The sequence below is a fragment of the Petaurus breviceps genome, unplaced genomic scaffold (assembly GCF_028583685.1).
Source record: "Petaurus breviceps papuanus isolate PSGF00001 unplaced genomic scaffold, PetGlider_PUasm1.0 551, whole genome shotgun sequence".
Taxonomy (NCBI): domain Eukaryota; kingdom Metazoa; phylum Chordata; class Mammalia; order Diprotodontia; family Petauridae; genus Petaurus; species Petaurus breviceps.
Window position 1 is genome coordinate 33,177,415 of NW_027186372.1, and position 26,837 is coordinate 33,204,251.

At 41.9% G+C, this 26,837-nt stretch overlaps 2 protein-coding genes across 2 annotated transcripts in view; one reads left to right on the forward strand and one right to left on the reverse strand.

Annotated features, from left to right (window-relative positions):
• Positions 1-13,890, forward strand: part of CCDC69 (coiled-coil domain containing 69) — a 36,234-nt gene extending 22,344 nt beyond the window's left edge. Inside the window, exons 6-9 of the mRNA XM_069102573.1 lie at positions 8,345-8,446; positions 9,378-9,497; positions 10,571-10,668; positions 11,876-13,890. Coding sequence (XP_068958674.1) covers positions 8,345-8,446; positions 9,378-9,497; positions 10,571-10,668; positions 11,876-12,044 — 489 coding nt within the window. The 3' untranslated portion in view covers positions 12,045-13,890. The remainder of the gene's footprint in view (positions 1-8,344; positions 8,447-9,377; positions 9,498-10,570; positions 10,669-11,875) is intronic.
• A 465-nt stretch (positions 13,891-14,355) lies between these two features.
• LOC138172872 (platelet-derived growth factor receptor-like protein) lies at positions 14,356-26,560 on the reverse strand. The gene is made up of 6 exons (XM_069102728.1): positions 26,503-26,560; positions 23,608-23,977; positions 23,042-23,193; positions 20,339-20,632; positions 16,560-16,699; positions 14,356-14,586 (listed from the first exon to the last, which is right to left on the reverse strand). The coding sequence occupies exons 1-6, from the start codon at positions 26,558-26,560 to the stop codon at positions 14,356-14,358; spliced, it is 1,245 nt and encodes a 414-aa protein (XP_068958829.1).
• Positions 26,561-26,837: the final 277 nt, after the last annotated feature.

Here is a 26,837-nt window from a genome sequence, read left to right on the forward strand (position 1 = left end):
GGTGCACTTTAGCCTAGGGGCAGGGAAGATCTTTAAATTTGCATTTCTATTACAATAAGACAATCACTATCACAGCAGTAATAGATTAGCAATCTTTATAAATTACAATGTAATTTATAATACAAGTACACTACATGAACCCTTTTGGCAAGCACAAGCCTCTCTGCTTAGGGTTTCATTTGATCATTAGAGTCTCCTAAACAGAATTATCTCTGTGGTTGCATTTATCAATGAATCTTGTCTAATTTTCAATTTTAACAAGAGATTCCTTTTTAGAGGTAACATGTATTTATGGTAGAAAAGGTGTTTGACATCAGAGGTCCTAGATTCAAATCCTAGCTATGTTAATGACTCCCTGTGTGGCCTTAGAAAACTTTTTTTTTAAAACATCTCTGGACCTCAGTTTCTTCAATAAAATGGGAGGGACTGTTGGACTAGATGGCCTTTGAACTCTGGAAGGGAATGTTGTCTTAAATAGCCTTTGAAGTATAATTTCTACTGAGTCAATGATCCTCTAATGAGTCATTTTTTTTGGTAATCAACAAACAATAAACATTGCCAATCTTGTATTTTCTGTATCTTTCAGTCACTTGTATGACTACGAAGATATGTACATTTACATACATTTAGGAAATAATCTCTAAGTACCTGATTGTGTTTTTCTCATATTTTCATCAAGGACCCTTAGATACATATGTAAACTCTTATATACCAGGAGTTTGTAAAGATGAGAAAGTATTCATAGAGATCACTATATGCTGCTGTTTTGCAGTTGCCTTTTGAGGGATAACAATATCATCTATAATTTCTTTCAATACTTTGATATCTTCCAGACTTTGAGATATAAAGTGATCCCCCAGTGCTTCCAAGACTAAGTCACCAAAAAATTCTTGATGTATTATTGCTGGGACCCAGTCACTCTTTTTCATTTCAACTTCTTAGGTACCATTTTATTCTCCTTGTAAGGCCTAATGAGGACTAGAGCGTTAGGGTCCAAATGTAGTTGTTCCTCTGTCACTGATGAAAAAAGATTCTTACAGAAATAGCAGCTTTGTTCTACTTTTTCTATTTGTTGTCTTCCTGACAGTTTTATCTGAGTGCTCCTGGGATGATTCGAAGAAGCTGAGTTTCACACCAGGCTTCCTCCTCCTCCTCCTCTTCCTCTTCCTCCTCCTCCTCCTCCCTATCTCTTTTATGAGTTGACACTGCTCCCAATGTGTGGTCATATTTCTGTCTCGTGATTTACAAACAAGTTTGTGTTTTAAACCAGTTTTACATTTTGCGGCCACCTTCCCCTCCCTCTGCCTGATATTTCCACAGTAAGGTGGTTTTGGAGCTGTCTTGTCCTTGTCATTGTCAAAACCAAACCTCAATGCCTAAGATTCAGTGATAATGTTGGTGAGCAAAATTAATATTTTTTCCATTTCCCAATTTTTCGCATCAAGGGATCATGAATAGATTAGGTCAAAGTTGCAATATTTCAAAGTGTTTTATTTCTTCTTCATACTTTTAATTTGATAATTTTGACCTTTAGTCAATAGTCTGTACAGAATATGAATTCTAATTGAGTAACTAGTAATTTCCTATTAAGGTAGGATATAATTCCTCTCAAGGTGTAGTTTCATGTTTTGTGGAGGTGTAGGTACTTAATGGTATCTAGTACTTTCTAATTCTCTTCCGAAAAGAAGTATGGGTGATAATTAGGCATAAGTCTTCTGAAGGGTCTACATGACTTTATTTAGTCTCTTTTGTTTCTCAAACCCAAACCATACTTACCACTATCTTTTCCTGTGCTTACCTTCAAATTAATGTCACTGAATACCAAAGTATATGTTGACTTGTGTTGAAGATCTTGTCAGTTCTTTATAGAATTTCTCTACCTCATCATTCTTTGCAACAGGTGTTGCTGAATAATGTATGATTATCTTCATGGTGGTCTTTTTTGCTAATGCTTATCATGAACATTTCAAGAAGAGATGACCAAATGCCCCATAAAATACTTTTTTCTTTGTTGTTGTTTTTTTGCTTTTTTGGAGGGGGGAAGGCAGGGCAATTGGGATTAAGTGATTTTGCCCAAGGTCTTACGGCTAGTAAGTGTTAAATGTCTGAGGCTGGATTTGAACTCAGGTCCTCCTGACTCCAGGGTTGGTACTTTATTCATTTGTGCCACCTAGCCACCCAATACTTTTTTCTTTTTACATGTGAGTATGATTCTTTAAGGAGAGACTATCAATCATCCATTCATTTAGTAATAACTTCCTTTTATTCTAAGTTTTGCTTATGATGGAAATGCTGATATTCCCAATAATATATCAGTTTGTTGGATATCAGTCAGAGTATTGGAAGATCTTCCCTGCCCCTAGGTTAAAGTGCACCTGAAGCCTGGGGTGGGAGGCTTGTTTTTCAGTAGATACTTTTTGATTGGCCAGTGGGTCCAAGGGGTTGTTGCATTCTCTGAGCCAGGAGAAGGCTATATAAGCCCTGATGTGTAGCTTTGTTTTGGGGGCTCACTTTGAAAAGTGTTCTGTGATTTGATATGGATTCTGGGAAGCCGTTGTTCAGAGTCCCCCCGGCTTTGAAAAACCCAGATGCTGATTTGGTATGGATGTAATGGTTGGACAGTTTGGAAATCTGTCTACTTGATCTGTTTCTGTCTTGATAATTCTGCCTGTATACTTTGAAGTTCAGGGTGCTGACCTTTTTCCCCTGAACAAGGTAAACGATATATGTCTGACTGATTAAAGTAGGCTTGTTAACCCATTTTGAGTTGCTTTCCTTTGACAAAGCAGATCCAAGAACCTGTGTGAGCAGGCACTGGGGACACTGGGGTGCTTGCCGCTACAATAACATGAAAAATTTTAATTTTGAGTACCTTCTGTCCTCTTTTCTACTTTCCCACTTTTTCTACTTCCATTTGAGGGAGTGTAGACAGGTCTACATAAGACTGGGGGCCATTTTACAACTTGTCTTTGTCCCATGTATTGCCATGGCCAAAGAATTAATTACCTGGTGGTCTTTTTGTTGTTGTTCAGTCATTTTCAGTCATGGTCAACTCTTTGTGACCCCATTTGGAGTTTTCTTGGCAAAGATCCTGGAGTGCTTTGTCATTTTCTTTTCTGGCTCATTTTACAGAGGAGGAAACTGAGGTAAACAAGGTTAAGTGACCTGCCTAAGGTCACATAGCTATTAAGTGTCTGAGGCCAGATTTGAACTCATGAAGATGAGTCTCTCTGACTCCAGGCCTGGCATTCTATCCACTCTGTACCATACTGAAAGTCATTCTAGTATAATATAATCTGCTGGAGTTTGGGACTAGCATAACATTCAATACACTAAGGCTACCTCCCTGCCATGATGAGGCATTAGGATATGCCTTTGTGGATCTTTCCCAAATATTATAGCCAATAGTGATATCATTCTTTTAATATTTCTTCTATTACTTTGTCTAGACCTTTCCTTCTTCATTAATCCTGTAGCACATTAACATGTATATGTGTCATTCCCCTGATTAAATTATGAACTTCTCTAGAGCAAGGCATATAGATTGTTGAGTTTTTTTTTTCATGTTTGTCTCCTCAGTGCCATGCACAGACCTACTCATAGAGTAAGCATTTATGAAATGCTTGTTGAAATATTTGACTTGTTTTTTTCATCTGCCATTCCTCTCTAATGCTTTATTTGTAATGTTGGTTCTTACAAGATAATAGTATCCTATAATTTGTATTCTTGCAGTATCACTAGAAGAATGCTGGTATTTGAAAGATAGACTTGTTGTAGGGAACAATTTGAATCATAATTAGAAAAAAATGGTAGATCCAGTACAATTAGTGCAAATGGCTTGTGTAATCACATGGTTGAGATCACAAATTTATCAAAATGTTAACAATAATGTAATAATTGAATTAAAGTTTCATGCCTTTTCTTTACAATATCCATGTGAGGTAAGCATTATTATTCCAATTAGGAAGATAAGAATAAAAATGAAAAAAAAATAGAGCACATGTTAAAACAGGTCCAACATGATCCATTTAAATAAACTTGATGCTCACCAAAATGCCTGTGTCATTACCTGTTTTAACTCTCACCATTTCTTCTGGATGTTTAACCAATGTAAAGCAATGAGGTCAAAAGAGCCTCACTTGGCAAATACTGATTTCTCTGTCAAGCAAAGAGAGCTGACCATGAAGGGACTGTACTGGTCTCCAATACAACTCATTTGTAAAATATATTGGAAGAGACTAGAGGAAGATTATCAAAACAATTACCAAATAAAACAGCAAAAAATCTTGGGAAGAAAATGAGTTTGTAGAAACTTGTTGCTAACCTAAGGGCATTAAAGGATGACTTTTGAAGGATAGGAAATAGAGCATAAATGGTACAGATCCGTCAAAATTTCTCCTGCAAACTATCTGTTCCATAAAAGGTAGGGAAGTCATAGTAACTACATGATATCTTGCATGAAGCAGTAGAAATGACCTTAAAGAAAATAAAATTAGGAAGAATGGTTGAAACAGACTAAACCAACATAGTGTCTAAGATGACATTTTCTAGGTCACTGAAGGATTGATTTGCATGATCTATGAAAGAAGAAAATGTCGTGCTTCGTTGTTAGGACACAGAAGTTACAGTTGGCCACCACTTCAATTCTGTTGTCTTTCCATATCGTGCTCCTTCACTTTGATGTGGTCATTGTATAAATTATCCTCCTGATTTTGTTCACTCTGTTTTAGATCACAGTATACAAATCCTCCCTGGTTTCTCTCAATTCTTTGTCTTCATCATTTTCTATAGCATAATAATATTTCATTGCATTCAAATACCACAATTTTATTGGCCATTCCCCAATTGATGGGCACATACTTAGTTTCCAGTTCTTTGCTACCACCAGTGCTGATATGTACATATGTGTGTGTAAATATTTATGGATATACATATAAATATACATATACATATGAAAATATACATAATATATACAACATACATATGTATATATACATATATTTAAGTACATCTACACATAAATAATTATGTGCATAAATATATGTTTTTGTGTATTTATACATTTATCCAGGCAGCTACGTGGTGTAGTGGATAGAGCACCAGGCCAGGAAGATGGGAAGACCTGAATTCAAATCTGGATTCAGACATTTACTAGTTGTGTGACTCTTGGCAAGTCACTTTACCCTATTTGCCTCAGTTTCCTCATGTGTAAAATGAGCCAGAAGAGGAGATGACAAACCACTCCAGTACCTTTGCCAAGAAAACCTCAAACGGGGTCATGAAGAGTCAGACACAACTGGAACTACTGAACAAAATGTACCTATCAATGCCTTTATATCAAGGCTATTCTTTTTTTTGGGGGGGGTGTCTTTTGGAGGGGGGAAGGCCGGACACTTGGGGTTAAGTGAATTGCCCAAGGTCACACAGCTAGTAAGTGTTAAGTGTCTGAGGCCAGATTTGAACTCAGGTCCTCCTGACTCCAAGGCCGGTACTCTATTCACTGCACCACCTAGCTGCCCCATATCAAGGCTATTCTTGATGACAATATGAGAAGGGAACAGGCAGCCGTTTGCACATCTTTATACTTGTGCAGTTGGTATAAAGGTACAGAAAATACAACTCAGGGTCACCAAAGGAAAATGGAAAGACAAATTATGGGGAGGCAAATAGACAGCAGCATATTAACCAACATTGAATTGCATGCAAAAAAAATGGACATAATAGAAATTATCAGAGATATAGCACCAGAAATGGAGGAGATGGGCTAGGAATGTAGTCGTTTGAACAGATAGTCCACGTGTGACATTGATACTTAATGTCAAGAAACTTAGAGGAAACCTCCTACTAAGCACTACTGGAGAGTTTATACACATTAATTAGATCATAGAGTTAGTTATTCACAAGTGAGGAAACTGAGAATCAGAGAAATGAAGTCAGAGGTCTTATTACTGACATTTTAGTTTTTGTCATAATTTAAATTTGGGGGCAATTTCAATTTTAATTGAAATTGCTAAAAAAAAAAAATACTTTAATTCCTTGCTAAAAACAGCTGCTTAAATTCTTTGGACCCAGTTGTATGGAGTAAACTAGCAATGACCAGAGAAACCTAACCCATTTATGAATTACAAAATAATGCAGATAGATAATAGGATGATGTACTTGGAAAATACTAAAGATTCAACTAAAAAGTTAGTGGAAACAATAATTTTGGCAAAGTAGCAGGATATAAAATAAATCCACATAAATCAGCAGCATTTCCATATATTACCAACAAAACCCTGCAAGAAGAGATAGTAAGATACCGCCATTTAAAGTAATTGTAGACAATATAAAACACCTGGGAATACACTTACCAGAATAAACTGGGGAACTACATGAACATAGTTATAAAACATTTTTTATACAAATGAAGTCAGATTTAAATAATTGAGGAAATATCAATTGTCATGGGTAGGCAGAGCCAATATAAAAATGACCATTGTACTAAAACTAATCTATTTATTCAATGCCATCCTAATTAAATTGCCAAAAAAAGTTTTACTGAGCTAGAAAAGATAATAACAAAATGCATAAATTCATATACATAAGCATACATATACATGTTTATGTAATGGTAGCCTTCTCTAGGGCCGGGTAGGGGGAGAGGGAGGAAAAATAAAAATCCATGGCAAAGAACAAAAGAAAACTTAGAAGGAAGCAAGGAAAGGCAGGATAGTTTTGAAAATGATGCGTTTAAGTAAACAATATAAAATGGAAATTCATGGAAATATATTGAATCTTCTTTTCATGTTGTGCTGTGTACATAGAAATGGGTTTTTTTGGTCTTTTTGTATTTAAGTTCAAAATTATTAAATACAATCAAGAAAAAAATTTTTTTTAAGCAATTGGGATTTAAGTAACTTGTTCAAGGTTACACGGCCAGTTATTTCTGGGTGTGGTGCTGAGTGTCTGAGCCTGGGATTCGATCTCCAGGTCATCTCAACACTGGAGCTGGTGCTCTTACTTGCTGTGCTACCTGGCCGCCCCTTAAATACAATTTTAAAGAGGAAAAAAATGCAGATCTACTACTCCCCAGGAATTTGAAGGTATTCCACCATTATTCTTAATGGTGAGTGGGCTTAAACTAAACCTACTGAAGTCCTCTGAAGATCATAAAAGATCTATGCCCTTAGGAAACTTCTACAATTTTGAAATTGGAAGATTGCTTGACACATCTCAATCCCAGCATACCTTAAAGTCAAGGCATATGGGTGAGGCTGCTTGATAATCCTTTTTACCATTTCACAGGTATGGACTTTGGGAACAAACAAACGTTTGTTGAATTGTTGAACAAGAAGTCTAGATCGAATATTATTGTAAATTGTTGTTGGGCAAAATTGAATTTTGGGAACTGATGAAACTTTTGTAGACCCAAAAAATGTATGAGTTTCCCTGTTTAATTGTTTAGAAATGTATTGAGCTTCTCTCTCCCTCCTCAAATCACCTTGTCTTTGCTCATCTGTGTACATTTTGCTTTTCCCCAATAGGATATAAATGTAATGGTGGTAGGAAGGGTTTCATTTTTATCTTTTTAATCTCCAGCACTTAGCATAGTGTCTGGTAGATTGAGAGTATATCTCTGAAAAAATGTTTGTTAGACTGGATTGAAGTAGTCAAAGCTGCAGAGCTAAGGCTGGAATTGACCCTAAGTTCATTGCTCTGAACAGTACTCCCACATTGCCTCTCCCTCAAGGAATCAACTAGGGAGAAAAGACAAACACAACTCTTATGGAACAATACGATACTTTATGCCACACAATCCAGAATTTAGACTGAATGTTTGTGCTAAAGGAGTCTAGGGAAAGAGGAAGTCACTGAGAGCTGGAATAATCAGGGAAGACTTTCTGAACTGGGTGGTGTTTGATCTGGGGCTTAAAGGCTGGGTAGGGAGGAGTGGGAAGGTAATTCTAGGGAACAGATAGATCATCAAGGAATAGAATTAAGCATATAGTGTAGTTGAGAGCAAAGGTTAAAGTGTAGAGTTCTTGCAGAAGAGATTAAAGAGGAAAGTCAGGACAGCAAATTCTGGTTTGAAGAGTTTGGACTTTATTCTGTAGTCCATGGGGAACCATGTAAAGTCCTTGAACAGGAGAGTGAAGGGGTCAGAAGTTCATTTTACAAAGCTGAATTTAGCAGCCTATGAAGGATGAACTGGAAAGGGAGAAACTGGAAGAAGAGAGAAAACACTGCCCTCCCCCCACCCCCCCTTTCCCCCCCCCATCCATCCACTGACCGCTGTGTAACCTTAAATCACATTTCTTCTTGGCTCTCTTCTTTACAATCCATTTCTTTTCCCACCCTCCAGGAGACCATAGATCAATTAACTTCACAGATGGAGGTCTTCCAAGCCAAGATGAAAAGAGTGGAGGAGTCTATCCTGAGCAGAGATTATAAGAAACATATCCAGGTAGGATCCTTTGAATAGAGTGGCTTTGATCCTTAGTGTACTTGGATCTTAAGAAAATCCGAAGGTGTCCAGGACAAGAGAAGTGATCATAGCCACAACTCAGAGCTAGAATATGGAGTCCAGTCTGGGGACCATATTTTAGGAGGGACGTTAGCTACTTATAGGACAACCATAACAGTGAGAGAACTTAAAACTGTGTCATGCAAGGACTGGTTGAAGGGATTGAGAATGCTTAGTCTGGGAAAGGGAATACTTTAGGGGAGACATGCTAGCTTAGGAATCAGTAGAAGTAGCAGAGGCATATTTTTGGCTCAAAAATTATGAAATGCTTTATAATAATAATTAGGAATAATATAATTATTTCAATTATAGTTTTATTTCATCTACTACACATTCATGATATATACTTAAAAATTCATCATATATAAATTATATATACTTATATTTTGAAACATATATCTGTTAATAATAGTAAAAAAAAACAAACCTAATAATAGCTGCCCTAAAGTGGAATGGGCTGTCTTGGAAGGTAATGAATTCTTTCTTCCCTGGAGGGGTATGTGGATAGATGAACTTGTCAGAGATGTTGTAGATAGGAATGATTATTATCCGGGTAGGTTTTGAATTAGATGATGTTCCTTCCAACTTTTAAGAGTCTTTGATTCAGATATTCTGTGATTCAAAGAGATGGGGAAGGCACAGATGTCCAAGGCAGGTCCAATGTGTCACTCCTTTATGGGTGCAGGAGGGACCTAGTATTATTGATAGTTTCCCCAAACACTTCTGTGAGCAAGACCTGGATGACCTAATCTCCCAATTTTATTGAAGAGGAAACCAAGGTCTAGAAAGGCTAAGTTACTTGCCTAAGGGCATAGTGAAAAGTCCCAGTCCTGGTAAGTGAAGAGACATATGAATGGACTTCTCTATTTAGGACTATGGGAGCCCCAGCCAATTTTGGGAGCAGGAGTTGGAGAGTCTGCACTTTGTCATTGAAATGAAGAATGAGCGGATCCATGAATTGGACAGGAAGCTGATCCAAATGGAAACAGTGGTAGGTCAAGGGCTTCTCTTTTCTATCTTTATTCTTCCCTTTCCTCATAGAACTCCCCATACCTCCATCTCCTGACCCTGTCCATCTGCCACGGGAGCTTCTTTTTTTTTTTTTTTAAATAAGCAATTGGGGTTAAGTAACTTGCTCAAGGTTACACGGCCAGTTATTTCTGGGTGTGGTGCTGAGTATCTGAGCCTGGATTTGATCCAGGTCGTCCCAACACTGGAGTCGGTGCTCTTACTCGCTGAGCCACCTGGCCGCCCCTAAGCAATTGGGGTTAAGTAACTTGCTCACGGTTACATGGCCAGGTGTTTCTGGGTGGGTGCTAAGTGTCTGAGCACGGGATTCGATCTCCAGGTCATCCCGACACTGGAGCCGGTGCTCTTACTCGCTGTGCTACCTGGCCGCCCCAACCACGGGAGCTTCTTGCTCTGACAGAGCTCATAGACTTTAATTAGAAGGGATCTTAGAGATGATGTAATACAGGTCCTTTCTTATATGGATAAGAAAATTGACACCCCAGAAGAGAAATGATTGCCAGAAGTCATATAGTAAGTTAGTAGCCAAGCCAAGAATGGAACTCTGGACTTCTGATCCCATGGTTTCACTCTATCACCATGGCCAGAAGGAAACTAGAGGGGTTGTAGGGAAACCTTGTCTCTGGATGAGACTAGAACAAAAGTGCCTTTTCTTTCTATACCAAGGTGGTTCAGGGAATTGAAGAGAGGGAATACTTAAAAAAGGTGGGGGGGGCGTGGGGTGCGGGCTTGCCGTTCAAATAGAGATCAGACTGTATTTTTCCTTGAAATCCTTCTATCTCTAAAAGTCTAGCATTCCATGCTTTGCTGATTCTAGGTAAAACACTCTATATCTGTTAACTACTTTAGTAGATGGGACAGAAGTTGAACTTGTTTTGCCTAAGACAAATTTTGGAAAATCATCTGATTTCTTGCTACTCATTCAGCCATTATTGCAGATAATAAAGACCAGATTGTCTGCATTTAGACGTTTTTAATTGAACCATCATTCGACCTCCTCTGGTTTCTGTTCCCTTTCTTTCTGACACTTTACAGAAAGAGAAGAACCTGTCGTTAGAAGAGAAAATTACAGTATTACAGCAAGAGAATGAGGATCTCCAGGTTCGGGGACAGAACCACCAACGGGTATCAAGGTAACCACACCCCTACCTTTGAATTTTCATCTTCCCTCTCTGAACAGCAACTTCGTAGGAGTTGAAAGTCTCAAAATTGGAGCATCTCACCTTTCTCAGGCCATCCTTGCTTGGCCAGTCAGCACCATAGACTTGTCTTCTTGATCCTGGCTTTGCCAAAGACTCTCTGTGTGACCCTAGACAAGTCATCTCCCTTCTTTAGGGTTCAGTTTTCTCATCTATAAAAGTGTCACGGCTCAAATTAGATCATTTCTAAGACCCATTCACCTCTGATATGCTATGAGTCTGTGAGTGAGCAGAACTTTATTTTGGGTCGGGGGGAGGGTTGCTTAGGGGGAAGGTGAGCAGAATCCAGAGGAAGGAGAAGGTATATATAAATGTGGTTTAGAGGACATTGGTAAGAAAGCTATAAGAACACTCTACAAAAAAGTACATAAACTACATAGCTCCATGCTGAAACATCAATAGATGGGTCAGTTAGGGAAGGCTTCCTTGGAAAAGAGGGCTTTAGAAATTAGAGTGGTTTTTGTTTTTGGTTTTTGTTTTGTTTTGTTTTAAGCAAAGAAACTTATTCTTTTTTTTTCTGTTCCAAATTCTCTCTCCTCCTCCCTTCCCACACCCCATTACAAGTATGTATAGTCATGAAAATTTCCACAGTAGCCATGATTAAAAAAAAAAAAAAGGAAGAACGAAAGGAAAAAAGAGAAGAAAAAATAACCTTTGATCTTTCCTCTGAGTCCATCAGTTCTCTATCTGGAGGTGAATAGCATTTTTCATCATGAGTTACATCATGGAATTGTGATGGGTCATTGTGTGACCAGAGTTACTAAATATTTCACAATGGATTATCTTTACAATACTGCTGTTATTATATAGATTTCTGTCCTACTTCTGCTCACTTCACTATGCATCAGTTCATATAAGTCATCTCAGGTTTTTCTGAAACCATCCACTTCATTATTTCTTACAGCACAACAGTATTCCATCATATTCATATACCATAATTTGTTCAGTCATAGGAAACTGAGGTGATTTTTTTAATGAGGGGAGGAAATGAAGGGTTGGCTGAGAGGGTTAGAAGTCCTTTTGCTGTGTCCTGGGCGCTCCCTTTACCCAAAGGTGACAGGCCAGCTTCTACTACTCAAACAGGACAACTTGCAGTAGGACACAGACCCCAGTGTTTGACTCTGGGGTCTGTGTCCTATAGGCAGCTTTCAGAGGACCTTTATCTTGTCCGTGAGGCCCTGGAGAAAGAGTCACAGCTCCGCCAACAGATCCAACAGGAGAAAGAAGAGTTGTTATATCGGTTTGTTACCAGCGATTCCCCAGCAGCCTTTCCACTGACCTCTGCCAAAGTGTCCTACCTTGCCACGTAGGCCCAGGAACTCCAGCTGTGGGGATGTTGAAGGAGGGCCAGTGGACAGAAGAAAGGGAATAATCCAGAAGACCTCCCTTCTCCAGGTCACTGGCCTTGCTAGCTGCTATCATGGGCTGTTCTCTGCCATAATAGGCAGCCCAAGGACTTCTCCTGAAGCCACACTAAACCTTTCTTGATGGACAATAGGAGGCAGGAAGGGGAGCTTTTCTTTAGAGGCAGCTTGTGTATGGGAAAGAACACTGAGCTGACTCCTCTGGGTTCCTGTCCTGGCTCAGCCCCAGACTCACTGTGTGACCTCAAACAAGTGACTGCCTTTCTCTTAGTCTCAGGTTTCTCCCCGGTAAAGTGAAGGGGTTAGACAAGGGGGTGTCCACAAACTCTTCTTCTTGCAGCATCTACAGGTTCTTTGCCACCTAGTTCAGGATGAAGAGGGGGCTGGGCCTGTTGTCTGATTAAAGGCCACCTATTCTCCTTGCTCTTTGGCCTCATAAGCAGACATGTTCTATCTTCTTCTGCCAAAATTCCCCTTTCCCCAGAGGGAAACAGAGCAACACAAGTGATGGGGGGAACTGGCCTCCTGAAGCTCTGAGCCTAGAGCCATTCTAGAGCAAGCCCATTGTTTTAGGGCTCAGGTCATTGTTCCTTCAGCAGCCAGTCATTGGTCTGTAGCCCCATTGGTCAGGGTGATACTGAGGCAGTGTACCACTCTCCAGCTCACAGATCATTTCTATTTGTCTGGATACCCCAAAATGATGCAGAATCCCCTGGATTAAGGAAATCCTCCTGTCAAGCTATGCAATCTTCTGTCATCCAAATACCTTTCCTTAATCCTCCTCAGCTGAATTGATACAGGTCCAAAAAGCAAGATTAGGGCTACAGGTGTGAGAGAAACAAAAGGAGACCCACCCCCTTTCCTGGCCCACCCACTCCCCCTACTTCTGCCTTGCTCCTTCCTGGGCCTCCTGCTCTTTCTCTGCCCTCCAGTCAGGGCTCAGTCACTGGGAAAGATGAAATGCCAGGCTGTCCCTTGCAGATTAGCACTTTCATGGCAGCTGGAGGGTTCTTTTCCTTCGAAGCTGGCAAAACGGGGACCTACTTGCCTGGTGCTTCTCTTCTTCCCTCCTCCTCTTCTTTTTTGACTTCTCTTCCTTTCCAAATCTGTAAATTTGAGGGCATCTAGTACTCTCTGCCATTCGCTCACTGTGTGACTTTGGGCAGACAAAGCAGAGCTAAAGGGGGAGGGAGAGGGGACTCGAGAGCAGGAAAGGACCTGCCAAATGTCGCCCTGGGAGTGAGTGGCTGAGCTGAGAAATGGAGCCCAGGTCTCCTGCCTCTCAGTGCTCTGTCCACTACCCGTGGCTCCTTGGGGGCTCATTGTCCCCACCTCTGAAAGGAAGGGATTGGACTAGATTTCTAAGGTCCCTTTTAGTTCAGATTCTGTGATTTTCTATAATCCTTTGACTAGATGATCTCTCAGGACCCTTCCACATCTAATCTCCTTGAGGCTGTATAATTCTTCGATCCACTCCTCTATGGACCTACAGTGTTACCCAGACTATGCCTGGGTCCTAGAGGGAAGATGGGAACACTCAAGCACTTTGGAAGGGGAGTACCTTGGAAAGGGGCCAAGGTTGTGAGTCATGGCCTCGGATCTTGATCTGAAACCTGCATTTCCCTTCAGGTAGCACTCCCATGGGTGTGAATGCTGTGTGTGTGTGTGTGTGTGTGTGTGTGTGTGGTGTAAATGCATGTAGGGAAATCAGTGTGTGTAGTAAAGGCTACGGTGAGCCATGGATGCAAGGTTTTGGGAAAAAAAATGAAATAAAAAATTTTGAAATAAAAAAGATTGTACAGTATCTTTATTTGGTCTCTATCTTTATGGGGAGGGGGAGGGATGGGGAGGAATGGGGGTGGCCTACTACTGTATCTAGGTGAATGATGAGGGCTCAGCTCCTGAGTTTCATTCCCACAAGATTTGTTGAGGCCATGATGGGATTAGATAATTGCTAGCCTGGGAGGCACTAGTGGAGGGGGAAGGGGAGTGATGATTCCAACTGGAAAAGGAAGTTGGGGACTGGGATTTAGGGCCTGAGGCAGGGTTTGGAGGGGTGGGGGTTGGGAGCCTGGATCTATGGCTAGAGTAAAGTGTACCTACAAGCCTAGAAGAAGGAAATTAGAGACCACATTACTAGAGGAAAGATATTCTATCGCTTGAATACTGGAGTAGTTGAATGTGGCCACCTACATTGGTATATATTGCTTACTCTCCAGGTGCCCTGAGGTCAGGGCCCTGCCACGAAAAAGGGAGTTTAATGGTCACCAGCCTTGTCTGTTGAAACCAGGATCTGTGAGGGCTGGAGAACTCGGATTCGGGTGCTGGCTGTCGAGGTACCCTGAAGGTTTGTGGCTCGGCAAGTATAGATGCCTTGATCCTTGGCCCGGGCCTCCTCCACATAGAAGACACTCTCCCATTCTTGCTGTACCTGGCCAGCTCTGCGCACTACAGTAGAGCATTCACTGACATAGGGTGGCCGACCCACCTGTGTGAGGGGAGAGGTATAGGGTAGCATCAATTAGAACCCTTCCTTCCACACCCCAACACCATCCCCAACAACTGCCTTTAGCTCTATCCCTTTCATCTCCAGGGGGCTTCTGCCAACCTTGATGTCACACTGATGAAATCATTTAGTGGAAAGATCCTTGATGTCTAGTCCTTATTCCTGTCCTGGGTCTGTTGCTACCTGACCAAGCAACCTTGGGAAAATTACTTTACTTCTCTGGGTCCCATATTCCTATAAAATAGAGATTAAAAAAATGTTAATAGAGGGCTGTTTTGAGATTATGGATATGAATGTTCTGGTCAAAGTTAAGCGTTCTACTAGTAAAAGCTAGGTGGTGTAGTGGATAGAAGTCAGGGTCTGGAGTCTGGAAGACCTGAGTTCAAATACAGATTTAGACACTAGTTGTGTAACCCTGGGCAAGTCACTTAAACTTGTCTGCCTCTGTTTCCTCATCTGTAAAATGAGCTGTTTCCTTATCTTTGCCAAGAAAACCCCCAAAAGGGGTCAAGAAGAGTCAGACTTGACTGAAATGACTAAACAAAACCAACTACAAACCTGTCTTTAAGTTAAAGTCCTAAGGAGTTGCCTGAGGCACGTCAAGGTTAAGTGACTAGTCCAGGGTTAAACAGTGAGTAGAAATTGCAACCCAGATCTTCCTGACTCTCACCACTGCACTGTGCTGCTTCTAGAACTTAGAATCAGAATATAATCCCATTTTGTCATTTGTTGAGCAGTTTGTATTTTTCATAGCTGGTCTCATTTCTGAAGTTTAATGGTCTCCTAACCTGTTTTCTGTCCTCTTGCCCTCTGGTCCAACCTGCATGAACCGCCCAAGTCGTCCTCCAAAATGCATAGATCTGAACACATCCCTTCACTGTTCAAAAATCTCCATAGATTCCTCACTGCCCACAGGATGGAATACAAACTCCCCAGCCCAGAATTTAAGGTTCCCTACCATATCTCAGGCTGTACCCTAGGTTTCCAAACTTGCCCCCAATATTCTCCCTACATGGTTCCTAGTCAAGACGATCTCTTTGGTTTCTTCCACATTTTTCCTGCTTATTGCCACTTTCCTGCCTTTGCTCATGTTGCCTCATTTATTTCTACTTTGCTTGTCCAAATCTTCCAGGCCCAGATTAAGCCCTTCCTTCTTTAGGAAACTCTCCCTGAACTCCTCAGTCTACCCTGATGTCTCTTCTCCCTTTCTGATCATCTATAACATTCCTGGCTAGTAACACTGAGTTAGCTCCCCCTTTCTCCTCCTTTCCCTTCCATCCAGTCCTTTGCTCCATTCTCCCACTTTTCTTCCCATCTTCCACCTCTCTTTGTCTCTTCCTTCTCTCCCCACTTTCCTTTTTCCCCTTCTCTCCCTCTCTCCCATCCCTCTCTTCCTTTCTCTTACATGTGTTAGCTGTTTCCTTAGCCAGAGAATAAGTTTCTCTCTCCTCTCCTCTTTCCCTTTCCCCTCCCTTTCTCTCTAATGGGTGTTAGCTATATTTCTTCAACTAAAGAGTTTGTTCCCGCTCCCCTCCTCTTGCTTATGTGTGTTAGCTATAGTTCTTCTGTTAGAGAGAGTGACCTTCACTCTCCCTCTCTGCTCCTCCCTCACGAGGGTGGAGACTGTATCTAATCCCACCAATGCCTGCTAGAGGGTGCTAGGAGCACATAACAGGTGCTCAGTAAACACTTTCGGATTGGCTAATTTCTTCCTCAGAGCACCCCTCTGAGATAGCTAGAGCAGGCAATGTTATCCCTATTTTCCAGATGAGGAAACTAAGGTTCAGTCCTGCTGTGAACCAGGACAATAGTCCTTCCATGCCTCCTAGCAAACCCCTGCTGCCCCTCCTGCCCTGCTTGCCCAGATGTCATACTTCCTTCTCCATCTTCATCACTGTGTTGGATGCCACAAAGCTTTCACCTAGGCGTCCCTTCCTGCCCTGGCTTCTACTAACCAGCTGTCCTGGATACTCCCAAGTGAAGTCCACAGTGATCTCAGGTTCTCCCAGAACAGTGCAGGTCACGTTGAAATTTTCTCCCAAGGAAACAGAGATTGCTGAGGCTTTGATGGTAGGTTTGGGAGAGGATGATGGGTCTGCAGTGGGGAAGCAAAGGGGAGAAAAGGAGTCTGTTGTTCAAGTCTTAGTTCTAGGCATACAATGACCCCAATGTGGCATGGTTAACTGATTAAGACTGATGGACAGGTATGGCAAAGAAACCAACAGACTGACAGGTATTCATGTGTGAGGACTTTAGAGAGAATCAAGACTTCCAGTATAGATGAGCAAGAAGAGGAAAGGGATCCAAGTATTTGGGAAGGTCTAGAGACAGGGGGTTGGACTAGATGACCTCTGAAGTTTCCTCTCTAGCTCCAATTGTCAAGAACTGCTCCCTCTGTGCCTTACCCCAGGGGAGGAGACAGTATGTGTAGTGGGCTTGGAGTCAGGACCCCTAAGTTCAAGTCTTGGCTTTTACCACTAACTATGTGATCATGTATAAGCTATTTAGCCTCTTGATGCCAGAGATTCCCAAACTATCTGCCACATAGGGTCATGATAAGTAAAGTACTGTGTAGATTGTAAAATGACATTGAAATAGAAGCAGCTATTATTATTAGACCTGGCCAGTTTTCAGTTAAACCCACTTGCTAGTTTCAGATCAGACTCTCTGAGCAGCCGCTGTGAGACCTCTTAGGAAGCTAGAATAGCAAACTATTTCAGCTGCCAGTTAAGTGAGCCTAGACTTCTGTTTCTGCCAGCACAACCCAAGTGTCTTCTTTGATTCCTGACTCTAAGCTTGATTCCTGGATTCCTCCCTCTTCAGCTTGCTCTCTGCCTCCCTTAGCTTAGAGCCTGCTGCTGCCATCTCCCTCCCCTCCACCCAGAGCTTAGGGCTCCCTCCCAGTTCTGTCACAGATTGAAGTCTGGAACCCTCTTCCTCTATGCCTTCCTTGTAGGATCCCCAATTGTAGTGATCATCAGCCCAGGACACCACACTCTCAGCCTTGGTCATTGAAAAGTACAATAAAAATGGCTTAGAGATGAACATAGCTACAAATTATTTGGAATTTAGACAGCACTAGGCACAGAGAGTACACATTGAGAACAGTTTTGACCAGACCAGGAAAGCCATTGATACCCCTGAATTGATTGATACCCCTGAATCTAGTTTCCCGTATTCTTGATCCTAAAGCCTCAAAGTTGGCAGGAACCTCAGAGGGTATCTAGTCCAATCCACCCCTGAACAGGAATATCCTTTACCACATCTCAGAGGAGATGTTCATCTAGTCTCTGCTCAAAGACCTCCAGCGATAGGGAGCTCTTTATCTTATAAGATAGCTCATTCTACTCTTGGACGGTTCTGATAGGAAAACGTTCCTTATAGTCCGCTGAAATCTCCTTCCAATAATGGTACTTATTGTTCTGATTCTACACTCTGGTATAGAATGGAGACATGCAAAATATTTGCCATCATCATGACCTGCCAAAGATTTCTCCAATAATAGTATCTAGCATTTACAAAGTGCTTTAAAGTTGGCAGAGCACTGTATATATTAAATTATTTCATCCTTAAAATAGCCATATATAAGGTATGTGCTTTTATTTATCCCCATTTTACAGATGTGGAAACAATCTGAGAGAAATTAAGTGATTTGCCCTTGGTCTCATAACTAGTAAGTGTTTGAGGAAGGATTTGAATTCTGGTCTTCCTGACCTTCAGTTTTGAGCTCTTGTAATGGGAATGCAAATTTGGAAGATCTTCCCTGCCCCTAGGCTAAAATGCACCTGAAGCCTGGGGAGGGAGGCTTGTTTCTCAGTAGATACTTCTTGATTGGCCAGTGAGTCAATAAGGTTGTTACATTCTCTGAGCCAGGAGAAGGCTATATAAGCCCTGATGTGTAGCTTTGTTTTGGGACTCACTTTGAGAAGTGTTCTGTGATTTGATCTGAGTTCTGGGAAGCCGTTGTTGAGAGTCCCCCGGCTTTGAAAAACCCAGATGTGGAACCCCAGATGTTGACTGGGTATGGATGTAATGGTTGGACAGTTTGGAAATCTGTCTACTTGATCTGTTTCTGTCTTGATAATTCTGCCTGTATGCTTTGAAGTTCGGGGTGCTGACCTTTTTCCCCTGAACAAGGTAAACGATATATGTCTGACTGATTAAAGTAAGCTTGTTAACCCATTTTGAGTTGCTTTCCTTTAACAAAGCAGATCCAAGAACCTGTGTTGGCAGGCACCCTGGGGACACTGGGGTGTTTGCCGCCACAGCTCTATCCATTGTACCCACCCACCCCCAAGTTAACACAACTATTTCTTCCAACCAATCTTCTTGTTATGTGGTTTCAAGGTGTTCCCCAACCTGGTTATCCTCCTCTGGATGTGTTCTATTTGTCAGTTTCTTTCAAAATGGAGAGCCCAGAAGGGACACAAAACTCCAGTAACAAAGGGCAAGACTTGGGACTCAGGAAGACCTGTGTTCAAATCCTACCTCAGATACTTAAAAGCTCTGTGACTTGTGGCAGGTCACTCAACACCCCTGAGTCTCAGTTCCTCATTTCTAAAATTAGAGACTGGACTCAATGACCTCTAATGTCTCTAGCTCTAAATATCTGATCCCATACAATCAGAGCAGAAGGAAGGGTCACCCATCTTAGGCAAGATGTGATGTTTCTAGTTTTCATCTGTCAAATGAAGGGGTTGGGTTAGGTGACCTCTAAATGTTGAATCCTATTAATACCACCTAAGATCACATGTGATACAGCTGCAAATAATGAAATACTACGATCTCAAAATTGCAGGTAATCCAAAAGGCAATGGGAAGATGCAATGTGGGCATAAATCATGTTAACCAACAGTGAATTGTGGATGAGGAATGTGTCATACCAGGGAAAGAGCAATTGGCCTAGAGACAGAACCTGGGTTCAAATCCTACCTCTGCCACTTACTAACTGCATAAGTCACTGGACAAGTCACTTGACCACTATGAGCCCCAATTTGTTCATTTGTAAAGTGTAAGTCCTATAAAGTTTTGTAAAGTCCGACGTCATTACAGTTCTAGATCTATACACCTATGAGTGGGGGTAAAATACATCACAAAGGATGTGCAAAATAAAAGGAAAAAAAGGCCCATTGAGTTTGGGGATGAATGAGAAAAACTGGGCAACCTGAGGGCTATATTGATATCCTTGAGATATTAAAAGAACCACAAAAAGCTTCTTCTGGTGTGTTAAGTTTGAATATGACCTCAGACCCTGTACAACCCTGGGCAAGTCACTTAATCTCTGTTTGTCTCAATTACCTTGATTGTAAAAGTGTTAAAACTTCATTAACTGTTAGGTCCAGGGATATGCTGGTAAATGTTTAACAACTAGCTTTCTGGGGGAGAGTATGCCAGACATACTTTTAAGTTTATTCTGCATCATTAACATTTTCTCTATCACTTTATTAAGTAGACACAAATCAACAAAACAACAAATCATATCCTGAATTGTAGCATTTGTGGATTTCATGGTTAGGTTCCCTGAGACAGAAGTCTTGCTTATTGAGCTGGGGTTAAAAAATCCAAAATTGAGGCCCTGCTCTAATCTACTATACCATCTCAGGCCCAGTCCTCAACTCTCCCTTACTCAATCCATGGTTCTAACCAGCCCCCTTGCTGAGTCATCTTCCCCGCCCTTTTCAGCCCCATATACAACCTCTGCCCTGTCCCCTTATCCTCAGATGCACATACTCACAGTTGATATAGATTAGTATGTACTTGGTAGAGATCTGCTGAATGCCCCCAAGGCTGGCCATGCAGAAGAGGGAGCCAGCAAAGGAGGCTCGGGGCCTATGTATAGTGAAGCCCTTCTTCGCATCAAAGGAGATATCCACTCCATCCACAGAGACCTCCTCAGGGGGGAACTCCCTGTGCAGTGTAACCTGGGCCTCGGGGCTGGTCACCTGGCAGGGCAGCAGAGTCAGCTGGTTGGTCCGAAGCTGGACCACTTCATAGTAGTCTTCAGTGGGGACGAAGAGCTCCTGAGGATCTGGGGTGGGAGGGTGGCAGGAGAGAGAAGGGAAGACTCCTGAGAGAAACATTCTCAGGACACTCATCTCAGCAAGGCTCTGCTGGTTTTCACTGCTTCCCTCTGAGATCCTGGAAGATTCCTTCAGAGATATGGCCCTACCTTCCCATTCTCTGTGCTCATCATCCTCAAGAGTGTCTTATATGTTATCTTTAATTAAAATCAATAAATATTTACAGAAATATGGTAGAAAGAATGCTGGACTACCTGCAACCCTGGGTTCTGGCTCCAGCCCTGCCACCTAACACCCCACATGTCTTGGAACAAGTCATTTCCCCTCTATAGGCTTTATACCTGTCAAATAAGGAGACTGAACTTCCTGACAGAGAAGTGTCAACTGGTCATGCAGAATAGGACATATTTTTTTTCCTTAGATTTTTCTTTTTGCTTTTTTGGAGGGGGGAAGGCAGGGCAGTTTGGGGTTAAGTGACTTGTCCAAGGTCACATGGCTAGTTTTGTGTTAAGTGTCTGAGGCCGGATTTGAACTAAGGTCCTCCTGACTCCAGGGCTGGTGCTCTATTCACTGTACCACCTAGTAGCCCCAATAGGACATAATTTTTAAGACAAAGTCAATATGAGGATTTGTTTTGCTCGGATTTACTTATGTGTTATAACAAATGATTATATTCTATTGGATGGAGTGCTGGACCAGAAATCAGAAGATACAAGTTCAAATCCAGTCTGAAACATGTTGTCTGACCCTGGACAAGTCACTCAACTTCTCTATGACTCAGTTTCTTCATCTGTAAAATGGGGTGAATAATAGCACCCCCCCCCCCAGGTTTGTTGTGAGGATTAAAACGAGATAATATGTATCATGTATTTTGCAAACTTTACTGAGCCATATAAATACTAGTGGTTAACAATGAGGGCTTTTATTTTCCTTGTCAGTGGTAGGAATAGAGTTATGGGAAGGAATGGGAAAGGTAGTGATAACAATGCCAAAAAAGAAAGAAAAGGGCATCAAGGAAGCATTTTAAAAGCACATAGAAGAAAGTACAAAGAATCTCTAAAGGGGACATAGACAAGCTGGGAAGTGTGGCCACTACTCTTTTTAATATAAGGCTGGGGGGTTTTTTGTTCTTAAGCAAGTTATGCATCATAGAGATTCATGGTATTGTATACAGTCCACTTATCCTATTCTTTGTATAAACAATGCTTATGTTTGCTGATGGTTATCAAGTTCATCATGACAAAAAAGAAAAAAAATTTGTAAGGAGTAAAGAACTATCTATCCAAATATATTTATAGCACATTATTTATAACAACACAAAATTTGAAAGAACTGAAATGTGCAATGGTGGAACAAATCATGGCACATAAGAGTAATGGGATACAGGAGAGTAATTAAAAATATGAATATGAATAATACAAAGAAATGTGTAAAGGCACATAAAAATACAAAGGAAAGAAAACAAGACTTGAACAATGTCTGTGTTTACTAGAATTATTTGAAAAAACTACTGATATAAAGATTCAAATGAAAGGGACATGAAGGAGCAAGGATTGTTATTAATCTGTTAGAGTTTTTATTTTTTACTGTAAGCACTTTTGAGGACACTGTGCGCAAGAGATTGTATAAAGTAAAGTATGATTACATTCAAGGATGTGTCTGGCTAAAAGTGGGTGAGGCATGGAGGGAAAGGGCAGGATTTATAGATGGACAACCTGAAGGTTATTCCTAGCCACAAAACACTAAGTGTAGGGGCGGCCAGATGGCGCAGTGAGTAAGAGCTTTGGCCCCAGCCTCGGGAGACCTGGGATCAGTTCCAGGCTCAGATACTTAACACCCACACAAAACAACTGACCTTGAGCAAGTTACTTAACCCCCCCCATTGCTTAAAAACAACAACAACAACAAAAACTAAGTGTAAAATAAGGCATCAGCCTATGGGGTGGGGCCTTCATGGAGGATTTATGTAAGGTTCTAGAAAAGAGTCACATGGGAAAATAAGGCATAGGTGAATTTTAATTTGCATAAATAAAGGGAGGAGCCCTACTAATGAGATCCAGATTCATCAAAGTATCCTATCACAATTAATTTTAAGTGTATGTTCATATTTGGGGTTTGGTTATGCCAAATTCATAATAATTTTTTTTTTGCTAAAAAAGTAAAGTGAGGCAGTTGAACTAATGGGACCCTAAGAACAGCTCTGACATTCTGGGTTCTTTATTCTATGGTTCCTTGTGACTCTGGCATTCTGTTCTCTGTGTTCTAAGGCCCCTTGTGGCTCTGACATTCTATGTTCTAAGGCTCCTTGTGGCTCTGATATTCTGTGCTCTGTGTTCTAAGGCCCCTTCTGGCTCTGGCATTCTGTGCCCTGTGTCCTAAGGTCCTTCCAGATCTGACATTCTATATGCCATATGTACCTGTGAAGAAGACAAAGGTTTTCCCTGTGCGGTCCTCAACATCCCGACATTCAATATCCTGGCAGTGCCGGGACCAGCAGCTGTATTCTCCTGTGTCTGCTATGGTTGAATTCATCACCAGCAGTTGGCTATATTGGGTAAAGTGCTTGATTCTGAAAACAAACAAAACAAAACAAAAGAAACAAACAAAAAAGACAAACAACAACAAAAAAGTGAAGGAAGGATTTAGGGAGCCACATGAGGACATGACCCAGCCTGTCCCACCATCCCTTCTCCCAGCTATATAAGTTTCACAGTGCTAGCAGCTTTACCCATTACACCCTTGCAGGCACCCCTCCCTAAGTGCACAGCTAAGGAGGAGGGAACCAAGACCAAGTAACTTGGGCACAAAACCAGAAAGTCATTTGGCCTTGTTCAAGCAGCAATCCACACCTTTTCCTCCATATTCTGCCACTTAGAGGGAGCCGCCTTCTACCGAGCTCCAGGATTCTGCCTTATAGACTGACCTCCTGGGGAGAGCCTGAACAGATGTCCACTTCCTCCCTACTCCGTGCCCAATGCTGTACCTGAGTCTTCCCTCTCCTTCCTCTTCCAAATAAACGGGGAACCTCCAACGGACAGACTTTCCCCGGCATCGAAGCTCCAGGGCATTTCCTGCTCTCAGGCTCAGGGATTCACCCACCTTCTGAAATTGTCCCTTCCCCATCACCCGGATCAAGATGGAGGGAGGTGAGGGTGCCATTCCCCCCAGGGTCTGGGCCTCTACTTGGGGTCTTGACTTTCTGGCTCTTGGTGCCTCTGGGACTTTTTGGCTGTCAGATTGTTTGGGTTTCTTGTGACCTAGACCTTTACTGAGCTTCACCTCACGGGGGTCTGCTGGTTTAGTAATGTTCTTCCCGATGTCCTTGATAGCTCTGGTGGGCACTCCAGTTTTTGCTGAGACAGAGACATAGAGACACACAGGAAGAAGAAAGAGGAGGAGGAGGAATGAAGACTTCTTGTTAGTTTTAAAATGTTTTTACATTTACCAAAATCTGTTTTCTTCCCCTCCCACCTTCCTTACCCTTCACTAAGAAAAACAAAAACAAAATCTTTGAAACAAATATGCCTAGTCAAGTGAAATAAATTGCTGCATTGGTCTTATCCAAAAGAAAATGTATGTCTCATTCTGCACCCTGCATCCATCACAAGAAAGGTAAGATTTTGATCATCATTTTCAGAAGCAGAGATTGATTCCAAAATAACTTCCTCAAAATCCTTTCATTCTTAATATCTTTGAGATCAAAGAACTAAGAGCTGAAAGGAATAGTAAACCCTACCTAGTTCAATTCCCTCACTTTGCTGCTGGGGAAACTGAGGCCCAGAAAGGTTAAGGGACTTGACCAAAGTCACATAAGTAGCAGATTACTTACTAGATTCTGAACTTGCCACAATAACCCTCTCCTTCCTTTTTTTTTTTTTTTTGGAGGGGCAATTGGGGTTAAGTGACTTGCCCAAGGTCACATGGCTAGTTTTTGTGTTAAGTGTCTAAGGTCGGATTTGAACTCAGGTCCTCCTGACTCCAGGGCCGGTGCTCTATTCACTACGCCACCTAGCTGCCCCAATAGAGAGAATTCACTACATACTGAGGCACCAGTTCTGTTTTTTTTTTTTCCTTTTTGGAGGGCATTTGGGGTTGACTTGCCCAAAGTCACATGGCTAGTAAGTGTGTCAAGTGTCTGAGGCTGGATTTGAACTCAGGTTCTCCTGACTCCAGATGCTCTATTCACTGTACCACCTAGCCACCCCATTAACCCTTTCCATTCTCCTAAAGCCTTCAACTTGGCCCTGACTACCATAGTATTCATTCCTCAGATTCTGTTAATTTTTCTCCCTCTGGGTTTCAGGTTACCTGTTTATAAGTGGGTGGGGGTGGGGTAGAGTGGGGAGAAAGATTCTTGATCTCCATCCTTCTCTTTAGATACTCTCCCAAATTTCCTAGTACCTGTTTAGCTATTGTGTTCCATGGGTTTGGGCCTAGGAAATATCTTTAATCTCTTCCTTTTTAGCCTCTGAAAAGAGCTATATAGAGGCCACTATAGGAAAAGTGGCCTTTGAAGGTGTACTGTTTTTCATGTTATATCTCCAGCATCTAGCATAGTGCCTTGCTTATAGTACAGGCTTAATATATGCTTGTTGGCTTGAATTGGCTAGCCTTTATTTACATGATGTTTTTGGTCTTACAAAGCATTTTATACTCATTACCTAATTTATTCCTTAGCACAAGTCAGCCTACTGGAGGAAGCTAATGAGTAGCTCAGAACTCATTAATGAGTGATAGGTAACATGTAAATATTAATAAATCTATCTTACAGTTGAAGAAAGTAAGGCTCAGATAAAACACTTTATCCAAGATCGAATAAACAGTGAGGGTTATGGCCAGGATTCAAACTCTGGTCTTCTGACCCTAAGTCCAGAACTCTTCCCACTCAGATGACGTGAAGGATACCCAGAAAACAAAGCATCCCAGAAAGGATTGGTCAGCAAGAGCAGCTTTGAAAGAGAGTCTACTCTGAGGCATTCAACCAGAGCCTGCATAACAGGGATGTGGTAAAGGGGGTGTCAGTGAGATCCTTGATGCTTAAAGGACTGGTAGCTAGAAGATAATAACAAGTTGTTGCCTACATACTGTTATTCATGAGATCCTACCTGGAGGATACTGCCTTCTTCCCTGCCCCTTGGCAGGACTTACCTGGTAGTACCAAGGGAGGGGCTGTCTAGGGATAATCACAGGGCAGATTACAGCCTTCAGCTATCAGAAGGCAATAAAGAAAGTGTCTTCCAAGCTGAGTCTCATCCAATACTGCTAGACTAGACTCAAGCAGCATCGTGGGGTGGATGGAAGTTGAATTTGGCACCCTCTTCACCCCTCCATGCCTACCATCTTTCTAACACCCATTCCTCTAGGATTACCTTTCCCTTCTCCATCCTCTACCTCCATCCCTTCCCAGAAGGGATCATGTGGTTAGCATGTCTCCCCCTCGCCCCTTCTAATTAGGAGAAACCTGGGAGGTAACCTGGCAGAGCAAAGGAGGAGTCCCTCAGAAAGATTTAGAGTGACTCTTATGGTACCCATAACATGAAACTGGAATGAATCACTAGGCGTGTTATAACACCAAATCATTCAGGTCCAGACCAAAGACCAATACTCTTATCGGGAGAGCACAAAATCCTCCCCAAGTTCTCTTCCTATACAAAGTCAGTGATGGAGTCTGGGCCTAGAACATGTTCCAGGATTAAGAAAGCCAAGGCTCAATTCCTGTTCAGGCCCAGCATTGATGGCTCTGTGCTCTGCCCTCAGAAAGTCCACAAGATATCTTGGGGGTAGGGGCAGTGGGGATTCTAGTTATGACCCAGCCATGCACCAGGGCAGGACAATGGGAAGGGATAGAGATGGGAAGGTAGAACAGACATATCCATACCTGAGATCACACAGAAGAACAGGACATAGGCCAAGAAGCAGATACCCCTGGGGTTCATGGTGGGAGGGGGACAGTAGGAGCTGTGGTGCTGATGTGGCAAAGGCTGCCCTAGTCTGAAGAAAGATTCCCCACTCTCCCCTTTCTGGCCTCTATGTAGGAGAAGGGGAGGGAAGTGGTGAGAGGCCCCCAGTGACCAAGGGGAACCTGGGAGATGAGAGTGCCCCATTTCAAAGGCAAATCAAATCTTGACTCTGGGCCTTTCCAAACAAAATTTTCCTCTTTCGAAGGGGTCTGGTTCCTCCCACTGACATGAAAGAAGCTATTCAGAACTGGAC